Source organism: Hylobates moloch, unplaced genomic scaffold (genome assembly GCF_009828535.3).
Source record: "Hylobates moloch isolate HMO894 unplaced genomic scaffold, HMol_V3 SCAFFOLD_13, whole genome shotgun sequence".
Classification (NCBI taxonomy): domain Eukaryota; kingdom Metazoa; phylum Chordata; class Mammalia; order Primates; family Hylobatidae; genus Hylobates; species Hylobates moloch.
The window spans coordinates 36,057,224-36,070,898 of record NW_026652288.1 but is presented as its reverse complement, the minus strand read 5'-3'; the positions used below and the strand labels follow the sequence as shown (position 1 = coordinate 36,070,898).

At 50.9% G+C, this 13,675-nt stretch overlaps 1 protein-coding gene across 7 annotated transcripts in view; it reads left to right on the top strand.

Moving 5' to 3' along the window:
- TMEM91 (transmembrane protein 91) overlaps positions 1–13,675 on the top strand; it is a 36,781-nt gene that overhangs the window by 13,851 nt on the left and 9,255 nt on the right. For 2 of the 7 annotated variants that reach the window (XM_058426280.1, XM_058426282.1), the window contains exon 1: positions 302–568. The exons of 2 other annotated variants lie outside the window; for them this stretch is intronic. In XM_058426280.1, coding sequence (XP_058282263.1) covers positions 514–568 — 55 coding nt within the window. In that variant the 5' untranslated portion in view covers positions 302–513. Of the gene's footprint in view, positions 1–2; positions 62–301; positions 569–13,675 lie in introns of those variants that run through there. 3 more of the 7 variants (XM_058426281.1, XM_058426284.1, XM_058426283.1) reach the window with 3 other exon arrangements.

Sequence of the window (13,675 nt, the reverse complement as noted above, 5' to 3'; positions counted from 1 at the left end):
AGGAGTTCCGCCATTTTGGGCGTGGCTAGGAAGCTGCCATGTTGAGTGTGGCTGAGGAAGTGTGAGTGCAGTTTCTCACAGATATCCTCTTTACCAAAAAAGCAAATCCCTAACTTCTCCGTGCTGCGCCTACCCCACCGAAGAGCTCTCTGTGGTCCGGGATCACAAATCAGAGATTGAACCAGGACCAAGGGGGAATTCCTTCCAGGACCTCGTGTACATCCCCTGCCTTGTAACTGGAAAACAAAGCAAAAAAATCACTCCTCGTTCAGAGAGAGTGGAGAAGTTCGGGAGTGGGTTCTGCTTCCGTTTTAGAGTTCCCCTAGGTTTCTCAAGGACAAGGAAGGAAGGAAGTTGGATAAGTCCAACTTCCTTCTCGGAGCTACTACCAAGTTCACTGTTACTGCTTGATTCTGAGCAAGGAGCTGTTGGGGTAGCGAAGAGAAATGAGGAACTGAGATTCCCTTATTTGCAAAAATCCTGTTTCCGATTGATTGATTTCTCAATCAAGAAATGGAGAGATGTTTTCCCTGGATGCCATCATTTCCCACATCAAGCCAGTCATCAGGTACCATCAAGGCTCCTTAAAAGGGTCTCACTCTGTCACCCAGGCTGGAGTACGGTGGCCCGATCACAGCTCACTGCAGCCTCTTAACTCCTGGGTTCAAGGGATCCTCCTACCTCAGCCTCCCATGTAGCTGGTATCACAGACATGTGCCACCATGGCTGGCCAATTCTTTTTTTTTTTTTTTTTTTTTTAAGAGATGGAGTCCTGCTATGTTGCTATGTTGCCCAGTCTTGTCTTGACCTCCTGGGCTCTAGCTATCCTCCCAGTTCGCCCTCCCAAACTGCCGGGATTACAGGCGTGAGCCACCCAGCCAGGTCAATAGATACAGGTATTTAAAAGCTACCATTGGCTAGGCGCGGTGGCTCATGACTGTAATCCCAGCCCTTTGGAAGGCTGAGGCGGGAAGAGCTCTTGAGGCCAGAAATTCGAATATAGCGAGACCCCATCTCTACAAAAATAAAAAACAATAAAATAATGCATATATCAACTAGTGAAATATGCCATTGAATTGTTTAATATAAATGTTATCCTATTGAAATGTTGCCCCCTCCTTATAATTTTGGTTGTTTGTTTTTTTGTTTGTTTGTTTTGAGATGGAGTCTCGCCCTGTAGTCCAGGCTGGAGCGCAGTGGTGCGATCTCAGCTCACTGCAATCTCTGCCTCCTGGGTTCAAGCGATTCTCCCGCCTCAGCCTCCCGAGTAGCTGGGACTACAGGCGTGCACCACCACACCCAGCTAATTTTTGTATTTTTAGTAGAGACGGGTTTTCACCATGTTGGCCAGACTGGTCTCAAACTCTTGACCTCAGGTGATCCACCCGCCTCAGCCTCCCAAAGTGCTGGGATTACAGGCGTTAGCCACCGTGCCTGGCCGGGCTTTTTTTTTTTTTTTTGGCAGAGTCTCCCTCTGTCGCCCAGGCTGGAGTGCAGTGGCGTGATCTCTGCTCACTGCAACCTCTGCCTCCCAGGTTCAAGCGATTCTTCTGTCTCAGCCTCCTTAGTAGCTGGGATTGCAGGCGCCCACCACTACGCCTAGCTAATGTTTGTGTTTTTGGTAGAGACAGAGTTCCACCATGTTGGTCAGGCTGGTCTCGAACTCCTGGCCTCACGTGATCCTTCTGCCTCAACCTCCCAAAGTGCTGGGATTACAGGCATGAGCCACCTCACCTGGGCCCAGCTACTTTTTGTATTTTCTTTTTTATTTTATTTATTTACTTTTTTTTTTTCTTTTTTGAGACAGAATCTTGCTCTGTTGCCCAGGCTGGAGTGAGTCTCTGCACCTGGCAGAGATTTCACTTTTAAATGATCTTTCTGTCCTTTAAGCTGGAGGTGGGGAAAATATATTTATTTATTTATTTATTTCTGGATGCTGTGTGGGTGAGGTAGACAGCTCTAACCTTTCAGCTCTTGGGGCCCCTGGTCCCTAGTGGTGGCACCAGCCTTGCTTTCTCTTTTCTCAAGCCCCTATTTTGTCCATCAGGAAATCTTACTGCCTCTACTTTTGAAATACACCCTAAATCCCGCTTCTCACCTCTTTGTCGCCCTGCATCTTGATCTGTCCAAGTTTGTCCATCACCTGGACTATGACAGGGACCTTCTCTCTGGGGTCCCCTTTCCCAACCCCCCTAGTCTGCACCCCACATGCAGCTGGAACCCTGTGAACACCTAAGTCAGGTCCCATCCGCTCAGGACCCCTCCAGTGGTCCCCATTTCACTCAGGGTAAAAGCCAAAGTCTTACCATGCATGACAAGGCTCTCCACAACCTGGCTGGCACCTCCTGCCTCATTTTTGTATTTTTAGTAGAGACGGGGTTTCACCATGTTGGCCAGGCAGGTCTCAAACTCCTGACCTCAGGTGATCCACCCACCTTGGCCTCCCAAAGTGCTGCGATTACAGGCATAAGCCACTGCTCCCAGCTGAGGTCTTCATTCTGAAGGCTCCCATGTATACATGTTAAATAAAACAAAATAAATTATTGTCAACCATAAATAATGAGATTCAGAAAATATGATTGAGTCCGGATTCGGTGTAGGCCGGGCGCGGTGGCTCACGCTTGTAATCCCAGCACTTTGGGAGGTCGAGGCGGGCGGATCACGAGGTCAGGAGATCGAGACCACGGTGAAACCCCGTCTCTACTAAAAATACAAAAAATTAGCCGGGCGTGGTGGCGGGCGCCTGTAGTCCCAGCTACTCGGAGAGGCTGAGGCAGGAGAATGGCGTGAACCCGGGAGGCGGAGCTTGCAGTGAGCCGAGATCGCGCCACTGCACTCCAGCCTGGGTGAAAGAGTGAGACTCTGTCTCAAAAAAAAAAAAAAAAAAAAAAAAAAAAAGAGTCCGGATTCGGTGGTTCATGCCCGTAATCCCAGCACTTTGGGAGGCCAAGGAGAGTGGATACTCTGAGGTCAGGAGTTTGAGACCAGCCTGGCCAACATATAGTGAAACCCCGTCTCTACTAAAAAATACCAAAACTAGATGGGTGTGGTGGCACACGCCTGTGGTGTCAGCTACTTGGGAAGCTGAGGCAGGAGCATCACTTGAACTTGGGAGGCGGCAGTTGCAGTGAGCCGAGATCGCGCCACTGCCCTTCAGCCTGGGCGACAGAGCCAGACTTCTACTCTCAAAAAAGAAAAAAAAGAAAAGAAAAGAAAATATGATTAACTATAGAGTTTATTCCAGGCTACAAGGCCAGTACATATGTTACAACAATTTCATTAGTACATCTTGCTGTGCTGCAGGGAAGATTGCGTTAACATTCTGTGAGGAAGAGGAGTACTCTTTCTTTCTCCTTTCTTTTTTCTTGAGATAAGATCTTGCTCTGGGGCTGGGCGCGGTGGCTCACGCCTGTAATCCCAGCACTTTGGGAGGCTGAGGCGGGCGAATCACGAGGTCAGGGGTTCAAGACCAGCCTGGCCAACATGGTGAAACCCCCGTGTCTACTAAAAATACAAAAAATTAGCTGGGCATGGTGGTGGGTGCCTGTAATCCCAGGTACTCGGGAGGCTGAGGCAGGAGAATCACTCGAACCCGGGAGGTGGAGGTTGCAGTGATCTGAGATCGTGCCATTGCACTCCAGCCTGGGGGACAAGAGTGAGACAAAGTCTCAAAAACAAAACAAAACAAAACAACAACAACAACAAAAAGATCTTGCTGTGTTACCCAGGCTGGAGTGCAGTGGCACAATCATAGCTCACCGCAGCCTCGAACTCCCAGGCTCAAGCCTCTCGCCTAAGCCTCCCCAGTAGCTGGGACTACAGGCGTGTGCCACCATGCCCAGCTAATTTTTCAATAAATTTTTCTGTAGAGACGTGGTCTCACTATGTTGCCCAGACTTGTCTCAAACTCCTAGGCTCAAGTGATCCTCCCACCTCTGCCTCCCAAAGTGCTGGGGTTACAGATGTGAGGCCACAACAGCCGGCCTAGGAGTAATGTTCTGAGGTGATCTTATCTCTGGCACTGCTTGGTCATTCTTAATCATTTACAGGAAAAAGCAGAAGTTGTAACTGCATGCTACGTGACTCAGGCTACATAGCAACATTCCTCTCAAGGCTTGGAATAATTTAAAGTTCCAACAGCTTTAAGTTTGAATTATCTAACCACATTATCAAAAGTTGGCCAGGCCTGGTGGTTCATGCCTATCTGTAATTCCAGCACATTGAGAGGCCAAAGCAATAGGATCACTTGAGGCCAGGAGTTCTGGACCAGACTAGGCAACATAATGAGATTCTCATTTCTACGAAAACGCTTAAAATTTAAAAAAAAAAAAAAAAATAGCAAGGCGTGGTGACACATGTCTGCAGTCCCATCTACTTAGGAGGCTGAGGCAGGAGGATCCCTTGAGCCCAGGAGTTTGAGGCTGCAGTGAGTTGTGATCATGCCAAGGTACTTCAGCCTGGGTGACAGAGTGAAACCTGTCACCTTTTTTTGGGGGGGTATTGGGTTTTTTTGAGAAAGAGTCTCGTTCTGTGGGCCAGGGCTCACAGCAACTTCTGCCTCCCAGGCTCAAGCAATTCTCCTGCCTCAGCCTCCCAAGTAGCTGGGATTACAGGCATGTGCCACCACACCCGGGTAATTTTTGTATTTTTAGTAGAGACGGGGTTTCACCATGTTGGCCAGGCTGGTCTTGAACTCCTGACTTCAAGTGATCCACCTGCCTCAGCCTCCCAAAGTGCTGGGATTACAGGTGTGAGCCACTGTGCCCGGCCTGAAGCTGTTTTAAAATATATCCCCAAATGCTTGGGCAGCCCCCTTTCAGTAGGTGGAGCCTAATTCCCCTTCCCTTCAGTGTGGCTAGTTTTTGTAATTTGCTTCTAACCAATAGAATATGGGGCTGGGCACAGTGGCTCACACCTGTAATTCCAGCACTTTGTGAGGCCGAGGCGGGCAGATTGCTTCAATCCAGGAGTTTGAGAGCAGCCTGGACAACATGATGAAACCCCATCACTACAAAAAAATACAAAAAATTAGCTGGGTGTGGTGGCATGCCTCTGTAGTCCCAGCTACTCTGGTGGCGGAGGAGGGAGGATCGCTTAGGCTGAGAGTTGGAGGCTACAGTGAGCTGCGATTGTACCACTGCACTCCAGCTTGGGCAACTGAGACCCTATCTCAAAAACAAAATGCTTTTAAGCCAAGTATGGCACAGCCGGCGGTCCCGGCTACTTTGTTTTTGTTGTTGTTGTTGTTGTTTTGAGACAGTTTCGCTCTTGTTGCCCAGGCTGGAGTGCAATGGTGCCATCTCTCCTCACCACAACCTCTGCCTCCTGGGTTCAAGTGATTCTCCTGCCTCAGCCTCCCAAGTAGCTGGGATTGAAGGCACCTGCCGCCACACCCAGCTAATTTTTGTAGTTTTAGTAGAGATGGGGTTTTGCCATGTATGGCCGCACCTGGCCATCCCGGCTACTTTGGAGGCTGAAGCGGGAGGATGCCTTGAGTGTAGGAAGTCCAGGCTGCAGTGAGCTATATGGCACCCTGCAAGCCTGGGCAACAAAGTAAGACTGCACCTCTTAAAAAAAAAAAAAAAAAAAAAAAAGGCCGGGTGCGGTGGCTCATGCCTGGATTCCCAGCACTTTGGGAGGCCGAGGCAGGAGGATCACTTGAGGTCAGGAGTTCGAGACAAGCCTGGCCAACATGGTGAAACCCCGTCCCTACTAAAACTACAAAAAAAAAAAAAAAAAAAATCAGCCGAACGTGGTGGCGAGTGCCCGTAGTCCCAGCTACTCGGGAGGCTGAGGCACGAGAATCACTTGAACCCAGGAGGTGGAGGTTGCAGTGAGCCGAGATTGCACCATTGCGCTCCAGCCTGGGTGACAGAGCAAGACTCTGTCTCAAAATAAATAAATAAAAATAAATAAATAAGCCTTTTAGTTGTGGTAAAATACACATGTACCATGTTGACTGTTTAAAACCGTGTTGTTCAATAGTGTTAAGTACATTTACATTGTTGTGCAGCCAATCTCCACAACCATTTTCATCTTGCAAAACTAAAATTTTTGCAAACTAAACACATTTTTGAAACAAAACAAGTCCGCTATTCCCCCCTCTTCTGCAGCTCCTGGTACTCACCATCCTATTTTCTTTCAGTGTATTTATTTTACTTTATTTCTTTATTTTTTGAGACGGAGTTTCACTCTTGCTGCCCATGCTAGAGTGCAATGGCGTGATCTCGGCTCACCGCAACCTCTGCCTCCCAGGTTCAAGCGATTCTCCCACCTCAGCCTCCCGAGTAACTGGTATTACAGGCCTGCACCACCACGCCCGGCTAATTTTGTATTTTTAGTAGAGGCGAGGTTTCTCCATGTTGGTCAGACTGGTCTCAAACTCCTGACCTCAGGTGATCCGCCTGCTTCGGCCTCCCAAAGTGCTAGGATTATAGGTGTGAGCCACCGTGCCCCACCTACTCATTTATTTATTTTTATTTTATTTATTTATTATTATTATTATTATTTGAGACATAGCCTTGCTCTGTTGCCCAGGCTGGAGTGCAATGGCACCGTGTCAGCTCACTGCAACCTCTGCCTTCCGGGTTTAACCAATTCTGCTTCAGCCTCCTGAGCAGCTGGGACTACAGGCGCGTGCCACCTCGCCCAGCTAATTTTTGTATTTTTAGTAGAGACGGGGTTTCACCATATTGGCCAGGCTGGTCTCGAACTCCTGACCTCGTGATCCACCTGCCTCGGCCTCCCAAAGTGCTGGGATTACAAATGTGAGTCACCGTGCCCAGCCGCCTATTTATTTATTTATTTTTTTGTTTTGTTTTGTTTTTTATTAATTTTTTTTGCACACAAAAACAATAAACATTTTCTAATAATACATACAAACAAAAAGATGCGTATCAAACATATTAGGAAGGTTGCACATGGGAAGTCGGGGAATAGAAATGGGGGGTGGGAGTTAAAATAAATGAGAGAGGGACTTTCTATGGATCAGTGATAATGACTCAATCCTCTATTTGACAAAGAAGAGGGAGAAGGAAGAGGAAGAAAAAGAAAGTGGGATAAAGGATCAGAAAGGGAGGAAAATAGAAAAAATTAGAGTATGACTCCAGGGTAGACCTGTTTTGTTGTCACTGAGTTGGTTGGTTAGTTTGTCTGTTGTATTTTTCATGTTTTGCCATGTTGGCCAGACTGGTCTCGAACTCCTAGCCCGAAGTGATCAACCCGCCTCGCCCCCCAGAGTGCCAGGACCACAGGCGTGAGCCACCACGTCCAGCCCCCACATTGCTTCTGGCCTCCGTGGTAGACCTCCGAGACGGAGCGGCCGGGCAGAGGCGCTCCTCACTTCCCAGATGGGGTGGCCAGGCAGAGACGCTCCTCACTTCTTCCCAGACGATAGGTGGCCGGGCAGAGGCGCTCCTCACTTCCCAGACGATGGGTGGCCGGGCAGAGGCGCTCCTCACTTCCCAGAAGATGGGCGGCCGGGCAGAGGGGCTCCTCACTTCCCAGATGATGGGTGGCCGGGCAGAGGTGCTCCTCACTTCCCAGACGATGGGTGGCCGGGTAGGCTCCTTCCAGGATGGGTGGCCGGGCAGAGGCCTCACTTTCCGGGGGGGCGGGCAGGCCTCCTTCTGGGGCCGGGGGGTCCTCATTTTCCGGACGGGCCGGGAGAGGCCCTCATTTTCCCGGAGGGGGCCGGGCAGAGGCCCCCATTCCAGATGGGGGCCTGGCAGGGGCCTCACTTCCCGGGGGCCGGGGCCTCATTTCCCGGACGGGGTGGCCGGGCAGGGGTCCTCACTTCCAGACGATGGGTGGCCGGCAGAGGCCCTCATTTCCGGGGGGGGGGAGGGCGCTCAGAGGCGCTCCTCACTTCCCAGACGATGGGTGGCCGGGCAGAGGCGCTCCTCACCTCCCAGACGATGGGTGGCCAGGCAGAGGCGCTCCTCACCTCCCAGACAGTGGGTGGTCGGGCAGAGGCGCTCCTCACTTCCCAGACGGTGGGTGGTCGGGCAGAGGCGCTCCTCACTTCCCAGACAGTGTGTGGTCGGGCAGAGGCGCTCCTCACTTCCCAGAGGGGGCGGCCGGGCAGAGGGGCTCCTCACTTCTTCCCGGACGGGGCGGCCAGGCAGAGGCGCTCCTCACTTCCCAGACGGGGCGGCCGGGCAGAGGCGCTCCTCACTTCCCAGACGGGGCGGCCGGGCAGAGGCGCTCCTCACTTCCCAGTCGATGGGTGGCCGGGCAGAAGCGCTCCTCACCTCCTAGACGATGGGTGGCCGGGCAGAGGCGCTCCTCACCTCCCAGACGATGGGTGGCCGGGCAGAGGCGCTCCTCACCTCCCAGACGATGGGTGGCCGGGCAGAAGCGCTCCTCACTTCCCAGATGGGGAGGCCGGGCAGAGGGGCGGCCGGGCAGAGACGCTCCCTACCTCCCAGACGGGGCGGCGGCCGGGCAGGGGCTGCAATCCCATCACCCTGGTAGGCCAAGGCAGGCGGCTGGGAGGCGGAGGCTGCCGCGAGCCCAGACCACGCCACCGCACTCCAGCCCGGGCAACACCGAGCACCGGGTGAGCGAGACTCCGTCTGTAGTCCCAGCACCCTGGGAGGCCGAGGCGGGCAGAGCGTTCGGGGTCAGGAGCTGGCGACTAGCGTGGCCAAGATGGCGAACGCGCGCCGGCAGGCAAAGGAGAAAAAACAGGCAGCGGGGACGGGCGCCGGCGGTCCCAGGCAGTCCGCGGCGCGGGGCAGCAGCGAGACGAGGAGATTGCTGCCTGGGCTGCAGAGGGAGAGGAAGGAAGGAAGGGAGGGAGGGAGGGAGGGAGGGAGGGAGGGAGGGAGGAAGGAAGGAAGGAAGGAAGGAAGGAAGGAAGGAAGGAAGGAAGGAAGGAAGGAAGGAAGGACCGCCTATTTTTTTTTTGAGACGAAGTCTCATTCTGTTGCCCAGGCTGTAGTGTAGCAACGTGATCTCTGTTCACTGTAACCTCTGCCTCCTGGCTTCAAGTGATTCTCCTGCCTCAGCCTCCCAAGTGGCTGGGATTACAGGCATGTGTCACCACGCCTGGCTAATTTTTGTATTTTTAGTAGAGACAGGGTTTCACCATGTTGGCCAGGATGTACTCGAACTCCTGACCTCAGGTGATTGGCCTGCCTTGGCCTCCTAAAGTGCTGGGATTACAGGCGTGAGCTACCGTGCCTGGCCTGTTTTTTATTTTTTTTGAGACAGGGTCTTGCTCTGTCACCCAGGCTGGAGTGTTGTGGTGAGATCTCAGCTCACCACAACCTCTGCCTCCCGGGTTCAAGCAATTCTTGTGCCTCAGCCTCCCGAGTAGCTGGGATTACAGGCATGCACCACCATGCCCGGCTGACTTTTGTATTTTTAGTAGAGACGGAGTTTTGCCATGTTGGCCAGGCTGATTTTGAACTCCTGACCTCAGGTGATCCACAGGCCTTAGCCTCCCAAAGTGTGGGGATTACAGGTGTGAACCACCACGCCTGGCCCACTATCCTCCCTTCCTTCCTTTCTTTGTTTCCTTCCTTCCTTCCTTTCTTTCCTTCCTTCCTTCCTTCCTCCCTTCCGCCCTCCTCTCTCTCTCTTTCTCTCGTTCTCTCTTTCTCCCTTTTTCTCTTTCTTTCTTTCTTTCTGTTGCTCTGTCTCCAGGCTGGAGTGCAGTGGCACAATCTTGGCTCACTGCAACCTCCACCTCCCGGGTTCCAGTGATTCTCCTGCCTCAGCCTCCCGAGTAGCTGGGACTACAGGCGCACACCACCAAGTCCAGCTAATTTTTGTATTTTTAGTAGAGATGGGTTTTCATCATGTTGGCCAGGATGATCTCGATGTCTTGACCTCGTGATTGGCCCGCCTCAGCCTCCCAAAGTGCTGAGATTACACGTATGAGCCACTGCACCCGGCCACTATCCTATTTTCTATCTCTGCGAATGTGACTACTCGAAGTACGTCATGTAAGTGGAATCCTACAGTATTTGTCCTCTTATGACAGGATTATTTCACTTAGCATAATGTCGTCAAGGGTCATCCAGGTCGTAGCATGCAACAGGATTTTTTCCTTCCTGACCCCCCTTTTTTTGACTTGGAGTCTTGCTCTGTCACTCAGACTGTAGTGCAGTGGCTATCATAGCCACTCCTGGACTCAAGTGATCCTCCCACCTCAGCCTCCCGAGTAGCTAGGACTACAGGTGTGTGCCACCATGCTCGACTAATTTTTTTTTTTTTAAGTTTTGGAGAGACAAGGTGGTCTCAGTGGCTCCCGCCTGTAATCACAGCACTTTGGGAGGCTGAGGCAGTAGGGGGCGGAGGTGGAGATCACTTGAGGCTAGGAGTTCAAGACCAACCTGGGCAACATGGTGAAAACCTGTGTCTACTAAAAATACAAAAATTAGCTGGGCGTGGTTGTGCATGCCTGTAATCCCAGCTACTTGGAGGCTGAGGCAGGAGAATCACTTGAACCTGGGAGGCAGAATTTGCAGTGAGCTGACATCGTGCCACTGTACTCCAGTCGGGGCAACAGAGTGAGACTTCCTTAAAAAAAAAAAAGTTTTGGAGAGATGGGGGTCTTACTATGTTGCCCAGGCTGGCCTGGAACTCCTGGGCTCAGGCAATCCTCCTGCTTCGGCCTCTCAGAGTGCTGGGATTATAGGCATGAGCCACTGTACCTGGCCAGCACTTTATTTTATTGTTATTATTATTATTTATTTTTTCATAACATTGATGTTTTGAAGGTTATAGGCCACCTCCTTTGTAGAGTGTCCCTCATTTTGGCTTTGTCTCATGTTTCTTATTATTAGATTAAGTTATGCATTTTGGCAGGAAAACCAAAGAAATGATATGTGTCTCCCTCTTTGCTTCACATCAGAGGCAACTAAGGTCAATTTGTCCTGTTAATGGTGACATTAACTTGTATCATCTGGTTAACGTGATGTTTTCCAGTTTTCTCCATTAATATTTTTTTCGTTATAATGAGTAATCTAGGGGAAGATACCTTGAGACTAAATAAATATCCTGTTCTTTATCAAATCAAATTTTCACCCAATAACTTAATAGTTTCAGTCTCCGTTGACAATCCTTGCTGGGATCTTGTGATTTTTTGTTTTTGTTTTTGTTTTTATTTTTGAGACTGGGTTTCCCTTTGTTGCCCAGGCTGGACTGCAGTGGCACAATCATGGCTCACTGCAGCCTCCACCTCCTGGGCTCAACCAATCCTCCTATCTCAGTTTCCCGAGTAGCTTGGACCACAGGCATGCATCACCACACCCAGCTGATTTTGTTTATTTTTTGTAGAGACAAAATCTCACTTTGTTACCCTGGCTGGTCTTGAACTTTTGGGCTCAAGTAATCCTCCCACCTTGGCCTCCCAAAGTGCTGGGATTACAGGCTTGAGCCACCGTGCCCAGCTGGAATCTCATGTTTAATATTCCAGACCCATCGCAAACACTAAGAGGTGTAGCCTCTTAGACTGTACAAGGCTAACGGCAGCCAGAGAGCTCTAACTGGAAGTGAATTAATCTCTAGGATGGCCTAGAGGGATGAGGGGACCCACAGAGCTCAATGATTTGGTGAAAAACTGAGGCTGGAGGCTGGTGGGAATTCATGCCCCCATCCCACACATATGTAATAAAGGCCCACTTTGTGCCAGGCATGTTTTAGGCCCTGAGGCACAGTACTGAAGAAACGAGATCAAATCTCAGCCCTTGTTGTGCCAACACTGATGTGGGAGAATTCAAACTACAAACAAGAGAAATATATGGTATGTTTAAGGCCGGGTGCAGTGGCTCATGCCTGCAATCCCAGCACTTTGGGAGGCTGAGGCGGGCAGATCACGAGGTCAAGAGATTGAGACCATCCTGGCTAACACGGTGAAACCCCATCTCTACTAAAAATACAAAAATTAGCTGGGAGACAGCAAGACTCCGTCTCAAAAAAAAAAACAAAAAAAAAACAGGCTCACTTGCATGCTCACTTGGCCACAGTAAACAGCTGGTACAAAGCCCAGCATATTGTAACCCTGGGCTGTGTTCTTATGGCCCTTGCTAAGCCAATGAGTGAGGAGGAAGCAGAGGCAGGTGGGGTGGGACTTTCTAGGGAAAGAAGGCTGAGGAGTGGGGCCCAGTAGGGGGTGATGCTCTGATTGTCACATGGTACAGTGATGTTCATGAGTCAGCATTTGGACCCACATAGACCTGGTTTCCTTTCCAGGCTCTTTTGTTTGTTTGTTTGTTTGTTTGTTTGAGACGGAGTTTCACTCTTATTGCCCAGGCTGGAGTGCAATGGCGTGATCTCGGCTCACCACAACCTCCACCTTCCAGGTTCAAGCGATTCTCCTGCCTCAGCCTCCCGAGTAGTTAGGATTACAGGAACGCGCCACCACGCCTGGCTAATTTTGTATTTTTAGTAGAGATGGGGTTTCTCCATATTAGTCAGGCTGGTCTCGAACTCCCGACCTCAGGTGACCCACCTGCCTCAGCCTCCCAAAGTGCTGGGATTACAGGCGTGAGCCACCGTTCCCGGCCCCTTTCCAGGCTCTTTAAGTCACTGAGTATGTGGTCTCTAGACAATGCCTTCACCTCTCTGAACCACTATTTCTTCACCTGCAAAATCGGGATAATGCTCCTTGCCTCTTATGTGATAACATGTAGAGTACTTAGAATTGCTGCAACAACAAATGTCCAACATTGGGAGCCTCTCTGAACCTATTTTGGTTCAGGTGCTGCCCAGGAAATAGAAAAAGAAAAAATAAAAAGAACAAATATCCAACATTTATCCAAAGCCTGGCAAAGAAAGCACTCTGAACACATTTGATGGTGTTCATTAATATTATTATTTACATCCATCTCCATCGGACTGATTACAAGACTCTCCTCGTCTTGCGTGCTTCCACCTCCTTCATGGAGCCTTATATAGGCCTCCCTTCCCAGAAGCCCTCCGTCTCACCAGACTGGAGGATTCCCTGGCCTTTGTGGGGCTGGAGTTCCCTTGCTCCAGGGCTCCAGGGCTCCTTGCCAAGAGTCCAGATGCTGGCGCTGGCACCGGCCCCACTCCCAGGGAGAACAGATGGCGTCTGCAAGTGCACTTGGCTCAGCCAGTTTCTGGCAGACGACAGAAGCAGGGAGACCCATGGGAGGGTAGACGAGAGCGTGAGGGGGCAGGATTGTTTTACCCAGGAGGGATGCCCTGTTACTTTCTATCTCAACCTTGCTCTCATTCTTTTCATATTTCTATGAAGCATACTATAGGCCAGGTGCGGTGGCCCATGCCTGTAATCCCAGCCCTTTGGGAGGCCGAGGAGGGAGGACTGCTTGAGCCTAGGAGTTCGAAACCAGCCTGGGCGACATAGCAAAACCCCAGTCACCAAGGCTGGAGTGCAGTGGCACGATCTCAGGTCACTGCAACCTCCACCTCCTGGGTTCAAGCCATTCTCCCACCTCAGCCTCCCAAGTAGCTAGGATTATAGGAACCTGCCACCATGCCCAGCTAATTTTTGTGCTTTTAGTAGAGACGGGATTTCACCATGTTGCCCAGGCTGGTCTCAAACTCCTGACCTCAAGTGATCTGCCCGCCTTGGCCTCCCAAAGTGCTGGGATTATAGGCATGAGCCACTGCGCCTGGCCAAAAATGATTTAAAAAAAAAAAAAAAGAAACATACTGGCCGGGCGTGGTGGCTCATGCC